Genomic DNA, 20,020 nt, shown 5'->3' on the forward strand with positions numbered 1-20,020 from the left:
GTCTCATAATCAAGAAAAGGAGAAACACAGAGAGAGAGAAAAACTATGAGAACCCCCCCCACCCCGTGATTATCAGCGCACATACTCATCGAAAAAAAAATTGGATTATTAGAAGAGAGAGGTCTGCGGCTTCCACACCGTACAGCGTGGTTTTTCTTCTCGGTATAAAAGCAAAGTTGTTTTTGATACGTGACAGTTTCCCACAAGCCAGGCTGATCCTTTTCTGTCAGTCCACTTCACCAAGGTGAGTGTCCCCACTCTCCCCTACCAGATGTGGGCCCCATTGGAGGAGATGGCAGGGAGGTAGGCACAGGGGGGTCAGGGGCACTCTGGTACAGTGGGATGTGCCCAGCTACCATGATTCCAGCCAGGTAAGGTCTTTAAAAAAATAATAATAGAATAAATGGCAGAAGACTTAAAGGTGAAGTACTTAATCAATGTGTGGGCAGGAGCAAAGATAAATGAATTCATCAATTGATACGTAGATGGATAGCATTTTTAAAATATGTCAGCTGCCAGTCTTCGTGGATTTCAGAGCTTTGAACAACTTGAAATGCTGTCCAGGTGCAACTGAAAATTTCAACTGCATCTCTCTCATCTCTTTGTCTCTTAGCTCTTGATGCCTCTCATCCTTCTCTGTCTCTCTGCTCACCCTGTCTCGCTCTTTTACATGTTTCTCTGCCTCTCTTTCTCCCGCCATCTGTCTGTCGCTACACTCAGACTCTCTTTCCCCGCATCTCTCCTGGCCTCTGACCATCTCCCCTATCTCTGTCTCCTCCATCTTGACCACACTTCATCGATCTCCTTCCCTCCATCTCTCCCACTCTCTTTTCTTGCCTTCCCCCGCCTGCCTTCCCAGCCAGCATCCAGCCTAGAGCTTTGTACACAGCTGGTGTTTAATAATAGTAATGTCGCCGAGGACCTTTACACTTTATGAGAATGAGCATCAGTTCTGTTCACCCTGGTAGCAGGAGGATTGCAAGGTGCCAGGGCAAGCTGAGCACTTAACTGAACTTTGCTTGTATCGCTTTAGAGGAGACCCTTGGGGCGGGGGGTAGGGAGCACTTCACGCCATTGTCAACCGTGGTTTAGCTGTGTGGACCTACCCCAGGACTGCATGTGTGTGACCAGAGTCCATGTTCAGGAAGCAAACAGGTTGTTCAGGGCTGGGGTGAGCTCGATTCTGCAGGCTTAGCACAGCGTTTGGCACACAGTAAGTGCTCACGAAGTGTTAGCTATTAGTATTTTTGTAACCAAATTAGAATCATGCTATATATTGGTTTTGTTCCTGCTTTATTCAATTAATAGTAGTGTTTTTGAAGCTTACTAAAAATTGTTTGAACACATGATCTTTCATGACGGACAAGACTGTCCTCACATCAGCATGAACTTTGATTGATTTGACTAAGTGCCGATTGTTGGACATTCCGGTTGTTTCTCGTTTTTTTCTATAAACATCCCTGATGGCTTCCTTGGATTCCTGAAAAGGGAGTTGCTGGGGCAAAGGGGACATGCATTTTTAAAGTTTATGACCCTCTCTGCAAATTCTCCTTCCAAAAGGTTGTCCTATTTTGTGCTCCCTCCACTTAAGCTAACCCTAGGTGAGTATTATTATTTTTTAATTATTTCCCAACATGACAGGTAAGAAAAACACATTATCACATTGCATCGTGATTACTTTTACTGTTTATTGGCCATTTGTGCCTTTTTTTTTTTTTTTGGTTGTCTGGTCATGTCCTTGCTCCTAATAGGGTGTTCATCTTATTTTTCTCTTATTGATTTGCCACAGCTCTTTATTTGGAATGGTTATTAACCTTTCATCAGCCATACATATATAGCAAATATTTTCCCCAATTCATCATTTGTTTTTTTCTATTTGTTTATGGTGTTTTTGTGATGCTTATGATGGTTTTATATAGTCAAATAGGTTAATCTTTTTTTCTGTGGCTTCTGTCTCTGGTTTTGTGCTTAGAAAGTCCTTTCCTACTTGAAAATGAGATAAATGTTCACCTATGTTGGCTTCTAGTCTCTTTTATGGCTTCATTTTTTCCATTTGCTATAGAGGTTAAGAGTGTGGGTACTGGAGCCAGACTGTCTGGGACAAACCCAGCATCACCCCAAGCCCTATGTGTGATTTTTAGCCAGGCACTTAACCTCTCCATACCTCCATTTCCTCATATGTACTGCAATGATTATAATAGTACCTTCCTCAGGAGTCTTTGTTTAGATTAAAATTTTTAACCACAGTAAATACTTAGCACAAGGCCTGACACACAATAAACCCAAGATCAGCATTAGGTATTAAAACTTATATCTTGAATGGATCTGGGTATTTTAGGGTATATGATGATGGTGACATTTCAAACTGGGCAGGGAGGGGTTGTTGGGATAATGGACTGACTATTCACTCAATAACTTTATCTTCTCCCTAATTATCTCAGACACATTTGTTAAACAATCCATCCTCCATGGTCCTCCAGTTTGAAATGCCACATTCATCACAAATTCAGTTCTCTCCATATGTGGGTCCATGTCCAAGCTTTCTATTCTGTCCTCTTCCCCAGTATCTGTTCTTATACCAGGGCCACGCTGTTTTGCTGATTGTTGCTTTGCAATACAATTCAATACCCAGCCATGAGCGTCCCTGGCACCTTGCCCTTCTTTATTCTTGATTATTTCAGGCAGCATCAGTTGAACCAGCCAGAGACCAGCAAATGTTCTTATTTGAGGCAATCCTCTCACACACATGCACGCTGGCTCTCCATGCATGTCTCCATTTCTCTCAATGTCTCTCACTCTCTCTTGTTCTCTCTTGCTCGCTCTTTGTGTGTGTCTCTTTGTCTCTATGTATCCCTATCTCTCAGCCAGTCCCCTGGATAGAGGGGCACTTGTCAACTTGAAGCCCTGCAGACACCTAATAACTTAACCAGACACAGCGTAGAAGGGCCCTGGCCCTTGTCTACTCCACGCCTCTTCGTGCTCAGTGTAGAAGGGCAAATTGAAGACCAGAGATCTCAGGGCCTCACTGAAATGCAGCGGCAGAGTTGAAACCCAAGCCTAGATCTCAGGACTCTAGGTGGGACCCTGGCTTTGGCTCTCTCCCCAACTGCAGGCCTCAGTTTACCCCTCAGCACCCAGAGGGGGGAAGGGGAACCTGGGCTACCATTCCCCCTTCTGCCTTCTCACACGTTGGACCCCAACTTCTCACAGGTTGGATGATCCACGATCACAGTGTGGGGCCCAGCCTCACAAGAGCTGGGCTAGGTGAGGCCCCGGACTCCATAGGTCAGGAGGCCTAGTTGGCCAGAGCATGGTGATGATGGAGGCATGTCAGACAGTCAGGCTGTGTGTCCCCAGAGCTGGTGCTGGTCCCCGAAAACCTTGATCGTGGGGCCCCTCTAGAGAGTCTGATGATGGGCTCTGTATTGGCGAAGGCCGAGGCTTTTCCAGCTCCCCCCATGAGGCCCAGACCAAAGGCACACCAGCCTCAACCTCCTCCTCCCCCTGTTGCCATCTCTGGCGGAGTGGCCATGTATTTGGGAATGTTGTTCCAGAGTGGACAGAGAGACTGAGGCCCTGGGGAGGCTGGCTGTGGTTCCAGGCCTGGTAGGCAAGAGGCTCTATGAAGCAGCAAGCTGCCTGCCTTTCAGGTGGTTCCAGGGAGTTTGGACACCAGGGACACTGGCCTACACATACTGAGACATTGGGACCATAGACCCTACAGTCTGTGGTTTTGAGATTCTAGGATCCTTTAAGTCTAAGAAATGCTGCTCTATGATTCTGAGGTCCTGGTGTTATACTATTTGAAGACCCCAGGGGTCCCAGTATCTGTGGAGCCTGCCTGGCACTCTCAGAGCTTCAAACCTGGGTCCTCTCCACAACCCAAGAAGGGCCAGGTCTTCAGAGCTAGGGGCTTGTCACAGTGGCCAGATGGACATCACCTACCACATCCACCAGCACCCACGTCACCCCACCTGGGCCAAGCCTGCTGCAGGACAGGGCAGCCAGTTCTCGGAACGAAACCTGTGGGGTGGGGTATCTGCCCTCTTCTCTTCCTCCGTGGTGTCGATGAAGCCCAGCGCATCCGGCCGCCATGACGTCAATGGCGGAAAAATCTGGGCAAGTCGGGGGCTGTGACAACAGGGCCCAGATGCAGACCCCGATATGAAAACATAATCTGTGTCCCAGAAACATCCCCCATTCAGCTTCTGAGAAACCCAGTCAGAAAGGGACGTCCCAACAGACAGTGCAGGAAGCCAGCTGCCCAGCCCGGCCCTCTAGGTCCCCTACCCCCAGACAGATCATCTCCACGTCCCTGTCTGAGAATGTATCTATGCTTCGCTGAGTCAGGCCATCCCACATGTGTTTGGGGAGAATTCTTAGCTCTGGCCAAGTGTCCAGGCAGCTTCAGAAGTGACCGCAGGCCAGCCACGTGGGCCAGGCCAGAATGGTAGAAAACATCCATTTGCACCAAAATCGGTATTAGTTTGTTCTGGCTGCTATAACAAAGTACCACAACTGAGTGGCTTCAGCAACAGAAATTGATCATCTCACAGTTCTGGAGGCCAGAATCCAAGATCAAGGTGTTGCCAGGGTTGGTTCCTTCCGGGGGCCATAAGAGAGAAGCTGTTCCAGGCCTCTCCCCCAGCTTCTGGTGGTTGCTGACTATCTTTGTTATTCCTTGGCTTGAAGGAGCATCACCCCATCTCTGGCTTCATTCATTCACTCACCTTCTCATCTCACCAGTGCTCTCCCAGGCCCTTGTTCGGAGCCTCCACAGACCCACACTCCTGTTTCTCACGCAGTAATGTTCTAAGCCCCCAAGAGACTAAGAACTTAATACCTGGATTCTCACACTCATCTCCCTCAGCACCACAGCTCTGACAACCCCCAGGAGGTGACAGCAAAGAAAGGAAGGAGCAACTGCTCCCCCAGAGCCCTTCTATACTCCCCGGGCTGCTCTCAGCAGCTGTGTGCCCAACTCAGTGCTGTGAGGTGGAATGGGGAGATGGAGACAGACACACAGACACACACACACACACACAGACACACACACACACACACACACACACACACACACCAGAGAGTTTATAAAATGTGCACAGGGAAACACTTCCTAAAGAAAGAAGTGGAGTTCTCAAGTCGCTATGGGACTACGGAACTCGGCATCTGAGCATCCCCTTCTGTGTGATGGGGTTGGCTGGGCAGTCCCTTCCAGCTCTGGCTTCCTCTCAGACCAGGATTACAGGATCCTGAAAAGCCAATGCTTCCCTCGGGGAGTGGAAGGTTCTGGGGCTCAGCAGAGGGGCCCAGAGCCATTGTGGAGGGCTTTCAAGGTGAGGACAATAGAAGAGCAGGCCTTGCGTGGCTTGGACAGGGGAAGAGGAGAAGGAGTGGGCATTTGAGGCAGGGGGTGTAGCATGAGCCAGCCCTGAGGGCCAGAAATTGGGGTGAACTCTGATGGGGGCTGGGTAGAGAAGCTTCTACAGGCCCCAGCTCAAGAGACCCCGTCTCTCTTACTCTCTGTCACTTGCCATGCTGGATCCGTGCATGATCACACTCCTGGACTCGCCTCCTTGCCCTGAGATCCAGACCCCCGTATTCAGCTGCCCCCTCAGCTCCTCCACTCAACACATTTAATGCCAGACTCTTCATGTCTATCCACACCTGCACTTTTGCACCCAATCCAACTCCCTGCCACGTCCCCCATCTCAGGTAATGTCAGCTCGGTCCTTCCAGCTGCTCAAGCTAAAACCCGTGTCACTTTGACCCTCCCTCTTACCCACTACATCCAAGCTGCTAGCACTGCTCCTGATCCAGCTTCAGATTAAGTCTCAGAATCTACCCACTTCTCACCTTCTCCACTGCCACCAGCCCATTCTGTGCCAGCATCATCACTTGCCAGGACTGTTACAATAGCCTCCTCACTAGCCCCACTCACAGCAGCCAGATGAATCTTTTGAGTCCATGCCTAGTCACTGGGGCAAAATAGGACTCCCAGGAGAAAGTCCGAGACCAGCTCCGGCAAGATGAGCAAACACAGCTTGTGCAGGGTGCAGGGAGGGCCGGAGGCCTGAGGCTTGAAAGAGCTCTCAAATGGAGGGGGAAACAAAGAGGACACATCCCCACCAGGGCTGTGCTAGCATGGGCAGGCAAGCCAGGTGCTGGACCTCTGCACGTGGGGCGTGTGTGGGTATGTACATGTACCTGTGTTCTTTGTGTGTGTGTGTGTCCAGAGCTGGGGTGCAGCTGTGGGGCCCCTCGGGACATGTCCCAGCCAATGCCTGCTCTGACCAGAGGGGTGTCCACGTGGTTCAGGTGGTCGAGTATCTCATACCGCCCTAGCACACATGTGACTCCTTTCCCCTATTGTCTACGCAGCCTGCCCTTGGACAAGGACCCGATGCCCAACCCCAGGCCTGGCAAACCCTCGGCCCCTTCCTTGTCCCTTGGCCCATCCCCAGGAGCCTCGCCCAGCTGGAGGGCTGCGCTCAAAGCCTCAGAACTGCTGGGGGCCCGGGGCCCAGGGGGAACCTTCCAGGGCCGAGATCTTCGAGGCGGGGCCCATGCCTCCTCCTCCTCCTTGAACCCCATGCCACCATCGCAGCTGCAGGTGAGGCCCTGGGCCCAGGATGGGGCAGGCAGGGTGGGGTACCTGGACCTACAGGTGCCGACCTTTACTGTGGCACCGGGCGGGAGGGGGGCCGGCTGGGGCACAGGAAGTGGTTTCTGGGTCCCAGGCAAGTCTGTGACTTATGCAGATGTTGCAGGGCCAAGAAAATCCCCACCTGCCAGGCCTCAGAGATTGGAGGCTCTCCCCGACCTCCCAATCCCTGTCTCAGGAGAGGAGGAGGCCGTATTGTAGTCCCATGAGCATAGCTATGTGTCCCCATCCCCATGTGACAAGAGGAGAGGACTGGGGCCAAGTAGGTGAGGTGACAGGGCTCAGGCCAGCTCTGCAACTTATTAGCTGTTTGATCTTTAAAAAGTTACTCGATCTCCATGAGCCTCAGTTTCCACACGTGTAAAAGGGGGACCATCATAGCATCTACCATGTGGGCTTGCAGTGCAGAGTATATGAATTAGACACAGAACAGTGAGGATCAGGATGGCCTCTCACCCACCTGCCTTTCTGCCCAGCTGCCCACACTGCCCCTAGTCATGGTGGCACCCTCCGGGGCACGGCTGGGCCCCTTGCCCCACTTACAGGCACTCCTCCAGGACAGGCCACATTTCATGCACCAGGTATGGACGGTGAATGGGCAGGGAGGAGGGAGCAGGTGGGAGAACTGTGGGGAGGGGCCTCGAGCCAGGCTGAACCATAGCCCACATGTGCCCCCCAGCTCTCAACGGTGGATGCCCACGCCCGGACCCCTGTGCTGCAGGTGCACCCCCTGGAGAGCCCAACCATGATCAGCCTCCCACCACCCACCACCACCACTGGGGTCTTCTCCCTCAAGGCCCGGCCTGGCCTCCCACCTGGTAACACCTCAGCCCGTACCCCATGGCTTCACAGAACCCCCAAGTCCCCTGATCCTTGGCTGTGAGCAGTGTAGGCTATTCTGAATTGCAGTCCTCTGGGGGTCAAAGGTGTCAGGTCTCAGAGGCTTGGAAACTCCAACCTCCAAAAAATGTCAGGTGCAGAACCTTAAAGATGCAGAATGTCAAAATCACGAAACCACAGAGCTTTACAAAGCTACTCAAAATGTCAGCACCTGCGAATGGCCGTCTTTAAGCTTCTCTGCCAGAAGCCTGGGACTTTGGGGACAGCAGAGCCCCCTGGGAGTCAGGGTTTTCGAGGCTCAGGAGGGTGGGAAGCTCAAAATGAGAGGCCTTGTGGGCCAAGCTCCAGAGCCCAGCCCACAGCCTCCAGAGGTGCCCTGTCCCCACCCACAGGGATCAACGTGGCCAGCCTGGAATGGGTGTCCAGGGAGCCGGCACTGCTCTGCACCTTCCCAAATCCCGGTGCACCCAGGAAGGACAGGTCAGTGGACAGGGCTGGGAAGGATCCTCGCCCTCCTATCCCCTCCCCTGACACCCTCTGTCCCCCCAGCACCCTTTCGGCTGTGCCCCAGAGCTCCTACCCACTGCTGGCAAATGGTGTCTGCAAGTGGCCCGGATGTGAGAAGGTCTTCGAAGAGCCAGAGGACTTCCTCAAGTGAGTGGCCCAGGCCTGTGCCAGTCCACCGGCCCTGGCTTGTGGGGAGAGTTCTGGGGTGGAGATCTCAGCTCAGGCTTCATCCCAATAAGTAGTAAGATGAAAGAGCTAAACTCTGAGACTGTGGGTTCAAATCCCAGCTCCATCCCTGACTGGCTGTGTGACCTTGGACAAATTACTTAGCTTCTCTGGACCTCAGTTTCCTCGTATGTATAGTAAGAAACGTTTGTGCTGTTATTTACCCCTATTTTACAGACAAGGAGACTGAGGCCAAAGAGGTTAAGTGTCTTGATCAAAATCTCCCAGTTCCTGAGTGACAGAGCTGGGATTTGAACCCATGCAGCCAGGCTCTAGAATCTGCACTCCTAACTGCTTTGCCCTGCTACTCCTTATGCCAGCGTGCCAGCCTTATTCCACTGTCCCCAAAGTTCTAGTTCCTCTAGATGGCTGCTGCTGCTGCCTCCCCTCAGTCCCCCCATATGTCTCTCTCTCTCTCACACACACACACACATACACACACACACAAATACACACCACACTACACACAACCCTTAGCAGCAACCCCACATATCCTGTCCTCCCTGCAGCCAGGCCTTTGCACAGGCCGTCCCCTCCACCCAGAATGCCTTGCCCACTCTCACCTCCCTGGCCCATTCTCAACTCACCACACTTCCAACATTATCTCCAGCACTCTGGCCAGGCTCAAATGGTGAGCTCAGGCCTGACATGCAGTAGGTGCTGAGTGGCATGTGTTAAGGGAATGAGGGGTGTGAGAGGGAGACTGAGGTAGAGAGGGGAGGGGAGCTGGGGCTCAGAGGAGAGACCTCCCAGAGGGTCTGGGCCCTCCCCATTCAGAGCATTGAGCCAGACCAGGCCTGTCATGGTCACCTGCATGGAATCTTCTCCCTACTTAGGCACTGCCAGGCAGACCATCTTCTGGATGAGAAGGGCAGGGCGCAATGTCTCCTCCAGAGAGAGATGGTACAGTCTCTGGAGCAGCAGGTAATGCCAGGGTGGTGGAGGGTAGGGGATAGGGATAGTGTGCAAAACCTTCTGTCCACCATGTGCCAGAAACCAAGTTCACCTGGGACGACGGCTGGTATAAAGGAAGGAAGAGGAGCGAGCACTCCCAGGGAAGACCGTAGCCTGGGCAAAGATGTGGCAGAGAAGGGCCAGGCTGAGGCCTCGTGTTTGTGCCATTTCACAGCTGGTGCTGGAGAAGGAGAAGCTGAGTGCCATGCAGGCCCACCTGGCTGGGAAAATGGCACTGACCAAGGCTTCATCTGTGGTGAGCGACCCCAGGACTGGTGGTGGCAGACTCAGACTGCTGGGAGGCAGGGAGGAGGTCTGCAGGGTGCAGGGAACCTAACCTCACATGCAGGTCCTGAGAGCTAGGGGCCCCTGTCCCCAGCTCCAAACATGCCCAGACCTGGAAATCTGCCCCTCTACTTACAAACCCTCTGACCCCAGCTGGGCGTGGTGGCTGACGCCTGTAATCCCAGCACTTTGGGAGGCCGAGGAGGGTGGATCACGAGGTCAGGAGTTCAAGACCAGCCTGGCCAAGATAGTGAAACCCTGTCTCTACTAAAAGTACAAAAAATTAGCCAGGCGTGGTGGTGGGCGTCTGTAGTCCCAACTACTCGGGAGGCTGAGACAGAGAATTGCTTGAACCTGGGAGGCAGAGGTTGCAGTGAGCTGAGATCATACCACTGCACTCCAGCCTGGGCGACAGAGCAAGATTCTGTCTCAAGAAAAAAAAAAAACCCTCTGACCCTAAGATCCCCAAACACTGTGATCCTGAGTTGTCAAAGCAAATGCAAATAGCCAGACTTGCCAGACACAGGCTGTGCGCCAGCAGGGCCCCTTGTTCAGATTTCAAGATGGCGACCACAGAGCATTAAACAAAGCACAGGGTGCCCCATAACCACATAGGTCACAAGCCCATGAAGCCAGCCCTGGAGGCCAGGCACTGTTTCTGAGCGCTTTGCTGGTGGTAATTTATTTCTCATGATGCGAATGTACAGATGAGGAATATTGAGGCCAGTGGGGTTTAGGTGACTTTCCCAAGGTCACGGTTGGGTGGTAAAGAGCCCTATTCAACCCCAGTTCATGGTCCCAGCATCAGTGACCACATATGACATCCGCACCTGTGCTCTAATAAATACGGCTCATGCTGTTTTGTGGGATTCCACCTCAGACTGGAATTTAGAAGAAGGCGTCCTTGCTTTGAAAAACACTGATTTAAAAATAAAGTGGGACCAGGCGCAGTGGCTTATGCCTGTAATCCCAGCACTTTGGGAGGCCGAGGCAGGTGGATCACATGAGGTCAGGAGTTCGAGACCAGCCTGGCTAACATGGTGAAACCCCATCTCTACCAAAAATACAAAAATTAGCTGGGCATAGTGACGGGCACCTGTAGTCCCAGCTACTCGGGAGGCTGAGGCAGAAGACTTGCTTGAATCCGGGAGGTGGGGGTTGCAGTGAGCCAAGATCGCACCACTGCACTCCAGCCTGGGCGACAGAGCAAGACTCAGTCTCAAAAAAAATAAAAAACATAAAATAAAAAGTAAAAAGTGGGAAATTTAAGCTTCTGGGTCACCAGCCTCTCCCCCTCCCCCAGGCATCATCCGACAAGGGCTCCTGCTGCATCGTAGCTGCTGGCAGCCAAGGCAATGTTGTCCCAGCCTGGTCTGGCCCCCGGGAGGCCCCTGACAGCCTGTTTGCTGTGCGGAGGCACCTGTGGGGTAGCCATGGAAACAGCACATTTCCAGGTAAGAATGGTCCTTGCACTACACGGTGCCCCCAAGCTCCTAATCCTGACAGGCTCTGGGTGGAGGGTGCAAAGGAGCTCCATGCTGCCCCTTCCCACCACCACCACCAGCACAGCTGCTACCACTCAGCCTTTGGGAAAATGCATCCGCTCACAAAAGCTTCCTTTCAGGATGTCTGTGGCCTGAAAGCCCCCCATATGGTCTCAAGTGTCCGGCCCCTAGCCCTGACTCCCTTGGGGATTGGGGCCATGCCTCACCCACTCTGGACTCCAGCTACTATATTCGGCCATCAGAAGGGAGGGACCCTGCTAAGTAATTCCAGGAGCACCTCCTTTCCTCCCCTGACCAAGGAAAATCGGGGTGGATTTGCCCGAGCTCACCTATCCACTGCTCTCCACCAGGCCTGGCCTGTGGGCTTAGCAGGGATCAGAGACCTTGACTGTCATCCTGGCTCTGCCATTTAACCTCTTGCATCCTTTGGTGTGCAAGTTAACTCCGCTTCTTTTCAACCTCGGGGAGAACTATTTTGGCAGAAGTGGTGCAAAGAATAAATGATACAACTTATGTCAGGTGCTCAGCAAACAGTACCTGTGCCTGTGGACACAGGTGCTGACGGTGAGATCTCAGGCCTGTAGACTCACCTTGTAGGGGGAGGGGACAGGGAGCTAGCTAGGAGGTCCTGCATGGGGCTTGATTCATCCCCACCCTCTGACAGAGTTCCTCCACAACATGGACTACTTTAAGTTCCACAACATGCGACCCCCTTTCACCTACGCCACGCTCATCCGCTGGGTAAGCAGGGCAGCTCGGCCCCAAGGAGGAGGAAGACAAAGATGGGGTGGGGGACCTGCCTCCCAAACTCCTGTCTCCCTGAGTGCCCTCAGAGTGGGTTCCTCCATTCCCAAGCCCCAGCCCCAAGGAGCCCCAAGCCATGCCTCAAATGTGACCCCTCATGCTGGCTTCACCCCAAACCTGTCTGCAAATCCAAACCTAAACCACCATCCAGGCCAGAGCATGCCAAATTCTGACCCTAAACCCACCCCTTTCCAGATGTCCACCTCAGCCCCATACCTAACCCTCTCCTGGACCCATAAAATAGCCTAAAGCTAACCCCATCTCTGCACCTTGCCCTAAACGTACCCCGGCTCTTAGTCTAACTCCTTCCCCAGCCTTTATGCCAACCCAACCCCCTCTCCTTCCCTGGCCCCAACGTACCCCAGTATGTCAATACACCCCCAACTGGGCACCATTCCCAACCTTTCCTTGTAACACCCATCTGACCCTTAACTTCATCATCCCATCCCAACTCCTTCATCTCAGCCTCCCCAATGCCTTCTCAGAACCTTCATCCTAGTGCCACACCTAACCCCAAACCTGAACCTCACCCCTACATGATACCAGATATTCCCCAACTGTCTCTGAACTGAAACCCTGACATAGCCCCATCCTGACTGATAGCCTCACTGTAATCATCATCGCTGACTCTGTAATCCCATTCCTGAATCCAAACTGATCAAATTCCCTGACCCTCAGCCTCACTCCACACCGAACCCCACAACTAACCTCATCCTTGCCCCGAGCCTAACCACCTAACCATGTCCCTGACATGTAAGATACTCGATAATTCAAACCATCTCTGGCTCCTGACCTAAAGCCAAGTCATCCCATCCCTCACCCCTAGACCCCCCACCTGAGTCTACCCCAGCCTGACTCTTAACCCACCCCTTCCCTGACCCTTAAGTTGGCCTGGCCCTTTACCCCTTCCAAATCCTTGACCCCACTTCTGAACCTTCACCTTCCCAAACCCTGAAATGTCACCTCCACAGAGAACCCCAACTCCATCCCAGACCTTTCACCTCACTTCAGCCCTAGCCCTGAATAAGACCCCACTCCCAACCTCAGTCCTGATCCCTTATCTAATCCCAGAACAACCATACCCACACCCCACATCTAACCCTGCCCGACCCGACACTTCACCCCTTTTCTAACCCATCTTTGACCCCATGCTTCACCCCACATCTAGTCCTGTCCCTGATTACCTGCCCCTACAATTCCGCCCCCATGTCAGATGGCTCAGGGTAGGTCACAGCCCCTCTAAACACCAACTTTGGGGAACGTGCCCCTTACCCCACCGCCCAACTTCCAGGCCATCCTGGAGGCTCCAGAGAAGCAGCGGACACTCAATGAGATCTACCACTGGTTCACACGCATGTTCGCCTTCTTCAGAAACCATCCTGCCACCTGGAAGGTGAGCTCCTCTGAGGTGGCGGTGGCTGGGATGGCCTCAAGTGCCATCGCAGCTCAAAGTGGGCAGGCCTGGGGCTGGGCTCATAGGCACATTGGGGAGGAACGGGATGTGCGTTGTTGGTGGTGGCTGCTGGCCTCAGAGGTTGACGCCCACCTGCTCCCTGTCCCCGGCCTTCCACAGAACGCCATCCGCCACAACCTGAGTCTGCACAAGTGCTTTGTGCGGGTGGAGAGTGAGAAGGGGGCTGTGTGGACCGTGGATGAGCTGGAGTTCCGCAAGAAACGGAGCCAGAGGCCCAGCAGGTGTTCCAACCCTACACCTGGCCCCTGACCTCAAGATCAAGGAAAGGAGGATGGACGAGCAGGGGCCAAATTGGTGGGAGGCAGAGGTGGCGGGGGCAGGGATGACAGGCCCTGGATGTGCCCACAGGGACCAAGAAGTGAGGTTTCCACTGTCTTGCTTGCCAGGGCCCTTGTTCCCCCGCTGGCAGCCACCCCCTCCCCCATCATATCCTTTGCCCCAAGGCTGCTCAGAGGGGCCCCAGTCCTGGCCCCAGCCCCCACCTCCGCCCCAGACACACCCCCCAGTCGAGCCCTGCAGCCAAACAGAGCCTTCATAACTAGCCACACACAGCCTGCCTCAGCTGCTCGCACAGACGACTTCAGGGCTGGAAAAGTCACACAGACACACAAAATGTCACAATCCTGTCCCTCACTCAACACAAACCCCAAAACACAGAGAGCCTGCCTCAGTACACTCAACCTCAAAGCTGCATCATCACACAATCACACACAAGCACAGCCCTGACAACCACATACCCCAAGGCATGCACCCACAGCCAGCCTCAGGGCCCACAGGGGCACTGTTACACAGGGGCGTGCCCAGAGGCCTACACAGAAGCGGCGTCAGTACCCTCAGGATCTGAGGTCCCAACACATGCTCGCTCACACACACGGCCTGTTAGAATCCACCTGTGTATCTCATGCATATGCACACGCACAGCCCCCCAGTGGGTCTGTTGAGTCCCGTGCAGACACACACAGCCACACACACTGACTTGCCAAAAATGCCCCGTGTCTCCCCTGCCACTCACCTCACTCCCATTCCCTGAGCCCTGATCCATGCCTCAGCTTAGACTGCAGAGGAACTACTCATTTATTTGGGATCCAAGGCCCCCAACCCACAGTACCATCCCCAATAAACTGCAGCCAAGCTCCCCACATGCTGGATTATCACCCCATATAATGGTTGCGGTCAGTAGGCAGGGGTCTGGGTCCAAGGCCGCAGGAGGAGGAACTGGGCCGCGGAGGAAGTAGCTAGGGCATGTGCTTGGCCACTGCCTCCAGCACCCCAAATCCCTGCCTGAGGCTGGGGAGAGACCTCTGCCGGTGGCTCCTCAGGCCTCCCGGACCCGGCCTAGGAGGCCAGCGTTCTCCTGGCGGAGGGCTCGGTAGTCCTCCCGGATCTTCTCCAGGTTGCTGAGGGTCTTCTTGCCCAGCTCTGTCTCGATCTGAGGCAACGTGAACACATGCCCCCTCAGCACACACAGCCCCTTTCCCAGTTCCTGCTCACCAGCCCCCATCACAGCCACTCTGGGCCCCTCCCACCACCTCCGACAGCCTGCTCTGCCCCATGGCCAGGCCTCGCGTGGTGTTCCCTCTACCCAAAGCATCCTTCGCCCTGTGGCAGGATTCCCCCTACATCTTTAAGCTGAAGCCTCTGCCCATGGCCCTGGGAGGCAGACAGGAGGGCCCTTGGGGTGGAAGCTGGGGCTCACAGTAGGCCACCTGCCTGTCCCAGGTCACAGGCACAGGCACAGGCACTAAGGGGCAGGGCTGGGTGTCCAGCCACAGGCTGTGTCTGGCTCCACAGCCTCTCTCAGCATAACCTGAGGAACTGTCCCCCCGGCCTGCCTTGGCTCCCCATCCTGCCCCCAGGCCTCACCTGCTCCTCAAGGTCTCGAACCTCCCGCATGATGGTGCCTGTGTCCTCAATGGTCTGGATGAGCTGGCTGCAGTTCTGGGGACAACAGGAGCAGAAGGCTTGCACCCAGTCCCACCCACCCCCAGCAGCCCCACCCCAGGCACATGTCTCCCCTCACCTCGTGCAGGGCAGCTAGATACTTATAGGCCTTCCGAACAGCATCGTCCTTCTTGGCATCCTGACCAGACACAGGGACCTCAAAGGTATTAGTGGGCTGCCCTTGACCATCTCCATGCCCTAAGAAGGCCACCCTCTCCCACCACCCCACTAGCTTCATCCTCCATGAAACAAAGCCAGCCCTGGGTATCAGTGCACCTCCAGCCTCGCACAGGGCCTGAGTCTGGACCCCAGCCAGCCCATTAGCAGATGCACAAGGCAGCAGCCCAGCCTCACCCCACTCGCCCCCGCCCAACCTGCCCCACACCTTGAACACAAGCTCATCAGTCACCGCAAACGTCCGGTCCAGCTTCCCAGATAGGGAGTTGATTTCCTTCTGAAGCTCCTTCGTATCAGACAAGATCTGGCAGACACCATGGCGGCCATGAGCCCCTGCCTGGGGCAGGCTGGCTGGCAGTGGAGGGTCCTCATGTGCACCAGACAGGGACTGTGTCACTGTGTCAGGGGTGACTGGGATGGATTGTGTGTGACTATTCTGTGTTAGAGTGTGACTGGACAGCTCTGCCTGAGGGTGTGAGGTCCCTGTGCGGCCACACTATGCCTGACAGCCCACATGACCCACCGTCCATGGCCCTGGCAGTGTACCTTGGTGATCTCTTCCTTCTGCTTCCGGATGTTGCCCACGATCTCCAGGATGCGCTGGGTGTAGGCCAGCCGGGACACATCTCTGGGCAGAGTCTCCAGCTCTGACACCTAGGCAGGGATATAGCAGGCACTGCCCCAGGACCCTCCCCCCACCCTCCTAAGCTACCCAGGTCCCTCATACAGGCCTTACCAGCTGCTTATAGACCTCCTCCTTCCTGCGGGCCTCTTCAGCAGCCGCCCGGACACTCTGGTGCAATTCTTGGATCTCTGCCAGCCGTCGAGAAGATTCCAGCTGCCAGGAGCCCACAGGCAGAAGACAGTGAGCAGAGCACAGGGATGGCCCCCTAGAGAGGGACCGAGCCTGCTCTGGCCCGCCCACAGCCCAGGGCCCCACTGCTTACCTCTCTGCAATCCTGCAGCTTTCGGAGGTGGCGGTACTCAGCAAGGAGTGGGACCCGGTGCTTCTCCCACTGACCCGCCAAGTGGATGACCCGCTGGGCACTATTCTCCACCACAAGCTGGTGGGGGATGGGTACGTGTCACACAGGCTGGGCTCTCCAACCCCGCCCCGCCCCACCCTGCCCCTCCCCGCCCAGCCACAGCCCCAACCCCACCTGTAGCTTGGCAAGGTTGGCAGCCCCATCAGGCAGCAGCTCCACCGTGCGGCTCTTCAGGCGCAGGGCCTGCTCACGCTCCGCTGTGCTGAGCTCGCTGTGCCGGCACTCAGACTCTGCCTGGCCCGCAGATACCCAGTCACATGCCGCAGGCCCCATGGAGCTCCACAGATGACTGTACACCCCCGTGGCCCCCACAGGCCTCTCTAACAGCTCCACGCTGGTGCCAAGAACCATGAGGACCCCCTAATCCCCTGTCCATGCAGGCCCGTGGGTGCCCCACAGATGCCCACAGACCCTCCGAGGACCCCTCAATCCCCTGCCCATGCAGACCTGCAGTGCCCCACAGATGCCCACAGACCCTCACCCTGGCCTGATTCTCATAGCCACTCTCAAGAGGCCCACAGATCCCCAACGGCTCCCAGGAACCCTTCTGCCATGTGCAGACCTCTACAGAGCACCTCTTGCCCCATCTAGTCCCTCACACCCCGAGGCCCTCCTTCTGACCTAGCCCAACGCGCAGCCCCTCCCCCGCCCCTCACCTGCACGAAGCTGACGCCCAGGGTCTTCATGTCGGCCTCAACCTCCTCAATGCTGCGGTTCACTCCTTCCAGCTGGTCCCGAAGGGACTCAAGCTCCTGTTCCTGAGCTGCCCACGTGACCTGGGAGGCCCAGGCCAGTCAGGGTTGGGGTGTCAGGCCCAGTAGACAAGCAAGGGCCTGGGACACCCCTCCAACCCACTCTGCTCACCTGTTCAGGCCGCCGGGAGGTGGCTGGCACATCTGACACCTGAGTGGCCTGGGCCTGGGGCTCCTAGGGGAGTGACGAGGGGCATCCTGGCTGCCGGGGAAGGCCCTTCCTCACATGGCCCAGCCTCAGCCTCCCCTGAGAACTGCCCCCAGTGCGGCATCCATGCCCACTGAAGCACTGATGGTGGCTAGACTGTGACTATGTGGGTAAAGGCACCATCTGCAACCTCGGGCCAGAGTGCTTGCTCGTGGAGAAAGCTCCCTGACCCAGACACAGCTCCTGCCCACCTGCCCCATCTCTCAAGCCTCAAATGCCCATGAGAAGGATGGGGGCCCTCAGAGTGAACATCTTAGGACAGAAGATATGCTCAAAGGAAACTGCCTGAGGAAAGGGGGTGTTGCCCCAAGAACACCCCCACACCCTTGCATGGTTCCCACCTATCCACATTTTCTCCAGTCAAGTCCCTAATAAGCTAGGGGACCCCTCTGGGTACCCACCCCACAGTGGGGCAAGGGCCTGTCCAGTGGGAACATAGGAACCTGTGTGGTTAAAGGTGTGGCGCTGACACAAAAAGCCACCCTCCAAGCCTGCCACGCCCATCCATACATCTCATGTCCTCAGGTGCACCCACCAGATGGAAGGTGAACTTCTCTGAGTGCGTGAAGCGGGAACCCTTAGGAGCACCAGTCTTGGCCCCAGCACCCCAGGCCTGCAGCAGCTCTCCCAGGTCCCGGGCTTGTATGGGGGCCCCAAGCAGGCCCCAGCTTTGGCGCAGATGCTCAGTCAGTTGCTTCTGCAGCCGCTGCCGCTGAGCCCGTGTGTCCTCCTGGGGAGAAAAGGCGGGGGAAGCAGGAGGGTGTAGGGGCCCACCTAGCACCCAAGGCCCTGCCTCCTCCAAGGACCCCCTGACAAGAATATACAGACAAGTCACCCCCACCCTCCAGCCTTCCCACTAAGGCAGGCCTTGCTCTACTCTGCTGCTCCACCAGCCTGGGATCTCCTCGAGAACAGGGGTCTCCTCTTGCTCACAGACATACTTCTCTCCACCCACTAGATCCCCATGCTGGAGAAGGATGTGGGAAGAGAGGCGGGTGAGCCTAGAGCCCCCAAATCCAAGAGAAGCATAGACAAGATATCGGGGGACAGAGCAGAGACAGGGAATCAAAGGTACCAGGCACAGAAAGAGGCAGAGAGAGAGAGGCAAGAGAGGGATAAGAACAGAGTTTCAAGATAACTGGGAAAATCTGATTATGAACTCAAGTGTTGGATGGTATTAAGATATCATTGTTGGCCGGGCGCGGTGGCTCACGCTTGTAATCCCAGCACTTTGGGAGGCCGAGGCGGGTGGATCACGAGGTCAGGAGATCGAGACCACGGTGAAACCCCGTCTCTACTAAAAATACAAAAAATTAGCCGGGTGTGGTGGCGGGTGCCTGTAGTCCCAGCTACTCGGAGAGGCTGAGGCAGGAGAATGGCGTGAACCTGGGAGGCGGAGCTTGCAGTGAGCCGAGATCGCGCCACTGCACTCCAGCCTGGGTGAGAGAGCGAGACTCCGTCTCAAAAAAAAAAAAAAAAAAAAAAAAAAAGATATCATTGTTGGCTGGGTACGGTGGCTCACGCCTATAATCCTAGCCCTTTGAAAGGCCAAGGTAGGTAGATCACCTGAGGTCAGGAGTTCAAGACCAGCCTGGCCAACATGGTAAAACCCCGACTCTACTAAAAATACAAAACTTAGTGTACTCCTGTAATTACAGCTACTTGGGGGGCTGAGGCAGGAGAATGGCTTGAACCCAGGAAGTGGAGGTTGCAGTGAAGCGAGATCACGCCATTGCACTCCAGCCTGGGCAACAGAGCGAGACTCCATCTCAAAAACAACAACAACAACAAAAAAAAAGCCCACAAGATATCATTATTAACTTCATTAGCCATGAAAATCGTCCAGTGGTTACCTTGAAAACTGAATGTCCTTATGAGTTAAGAGATGTAGTCCTAAGTATTTAGAGCTGAAATGACATGATGTCTGAGATTTGCTTTAAAATAATACAGCAACAAAGAAAAAGTTGGGAGAGAAAAGATGAAGAAAAGCTGGCAAAATGGTACATAAGATTCACTAGAATATTCTCTCTACATTTATGTTTGAAAATTACTATAGATATAAAAACAAAGACAGACGGCCAGGCATGGTGGCTCACGCCTGTAATCACAACACTTTGGGAGGCCGAGGCAGATGGATCACGAGGTCGAGATTGAGACCATCCTGGCCAACATGGTGAAACCCTGTCTCTACTAAAAATACAAAAATTAGCTGGGCGTGGTTGCGCACACCTGTAGTCCTAGCTACGTGGGAGGCTGAGGCAGGAGAATCACTTGAACCCGGGAGGCAGAGATTGCAGTGAGCTGAGATCGTGCCACTGTACTCCAGCCTGGGCGACAGAGCGAGATTCCATCTCAAAAAATCATAATGATTAAAAAAATAAAAATTTAAAAAGACACAGAGGTGAAGACAGAAAGAGAGGACAGATAAAAAAAGTGGACAGACCAGGAGGGGGCCGACACAGAGGTGGAGAAAAAGAGGGGCAGACAGAGATGAGGACAGGGAGGAAGAGGACACAGATAAAGAGGCAAAGATAAAGAGATAAAGAGGGGAGGGGGGCCAAATACAGAGGTGGACAGAAGGGGAGGGGTACTGATACCTGGGTGAACACAGAGGAAGAGGGGACAGAAATAGGAGAGC

The 20,020-nt window shown here is 54.6% G+C and overlaps 2 protein-coding genes across 3 annotated transcripts in view; one reads left to right on the forward strand and one right to left on the reverse strand.

Moving 5' to 3' along the window:
• Positions 1 to 14,399, forward strand: FOXP3 (forkhead box P3). Of its 2 annotated transcripts, XM_030807243.1 has the most exons (12): positions 1 to 244; positions 6,382 to 6,613; positions 7,141 to 7,245; positions 7,344 to 7,482; positions 7,897 to 7,984; positions 8,054 to 8,158; positions 9,073 to 9,160; positions 9,366 to 9,446; positions 10,779 to 10,929; positions 11,645 to 11,721; positions 13,076 to 13,177; positions 13,358 to 14,399. In XM_030807243.1, the coding sequence occupies exons 2-12, from the start codon at positions 6,404 to 6,406 to the stop codon at positions 13,505 to 13,507; spliced, it is 1,296 nt and encodes a 431-aa protein (XP_030663103.1). In that variant the 5' UTR covers positions 1 to 244; positions 6,382 to 6,403; the 3' UTR covers positions 13,508 to 14,399. The 2 variants fall into 2 exon arrangements, with proteins under 2 accessions (XP_030663103.1, XP_030663102.1); XM_030807242.1 differs by lacking the exon at positions 7,141 to 7,245 and having other exon boundaries at positions 172 to 244.
• CCDC22 (coiled-coil domain containing 22) overlaps positions 14,309 to 20,020 on the reverse strand; it is a 15,811-nt gene continuing 10,099 nt past the window's right edge. The window contains exons 7-17 of the mRNA XM_030807241.1: positions 17,918 to 18,112; positions 17,287 to 17,349; positions 17,079 to 17,198; positions 16,537 to 16,656; positions 16,324 to 16,440; positions 16,113 to 16,214; positions 15,923 to 16,030; positions 15,585 to 15,680; positions 15,279 to 15,338; positions 15,122 to 15,196; positions 14,309 to 14,687 (exon numbers count right to left, since the gene is read on the reverse strand). Of these exons, the coding sequence (XP_030663101.1) occupies positions 14,574 to 14,687; positions 15,122 to 15,196; positions 15,279 to 15,338; positions 15,585 to 15,680; positions 15,923 to 16,030; positions 16,113 to 16,214; positions 16,324 to 16,440; positions 16,537 to 16,656; positions 17,079 to 17,198; positions 17,287 to 17,349; positions 17,918 to 18,112 (1,170 nt within the window). The 3' untranslated portion in view covers positions 14,309 to 14,573. The remainder of the gene's footprint in view (positions 14,688 to 15,121; positions 15,197 to 15,278; positions 15,339 to 15,584; positions 15,681 to 15,922; positions 16,031 to 16,112; positions 16,215 to 16,323; positions 16,441 to 16,536; positions 16,657 to 17,078; positions 17,199 to 17,286; positions 17,350 to 17,917; positions 18,113 to 20,020) is intronic.

The sequence above is a fragment of the Nomascus leucogenys genome, chromosome X, assembly GCF_006542625.1.
Source record: "Nomascus leucogenys isolate Asia chromosome X, Asia_NLE_v1, whole genome shotgun sequence".
Lineage (NCBI taxonomy): Eukaryota > Metazoa > Chordata > Mammalia > Primates > Hylobatidae > Nomascus > Nomascus leucogenys.

What these genes read in the sequence shown, in the direction of transcription:
- FOXP3 (XM_030807243.1), top strand. Translation starts at nt 6,404, where the DNA reads ATGCCCAACCCCAGGCCTGGCAAACCCTCGGCCCCTTCCTTGTCCCTT. An exon ending in GGCCACATTTCATGCACCAG is followed by an intron (nt 7,246 to 7,343) that starts GTATGGACGGTG and finishes TGTGCCCCCCAG; the next exon opens with CTCTCAACGGTGGATGCCCA. An exon ending in ACGCCACGCTCATCCGCTGG is followed by an intron (nt 11,722 to 13,075) that starts GTAAGCAGGGCA and finishes CCCAACTTCCAG; the next exon opens with GCCATCCTGGAGGCTCCAGA.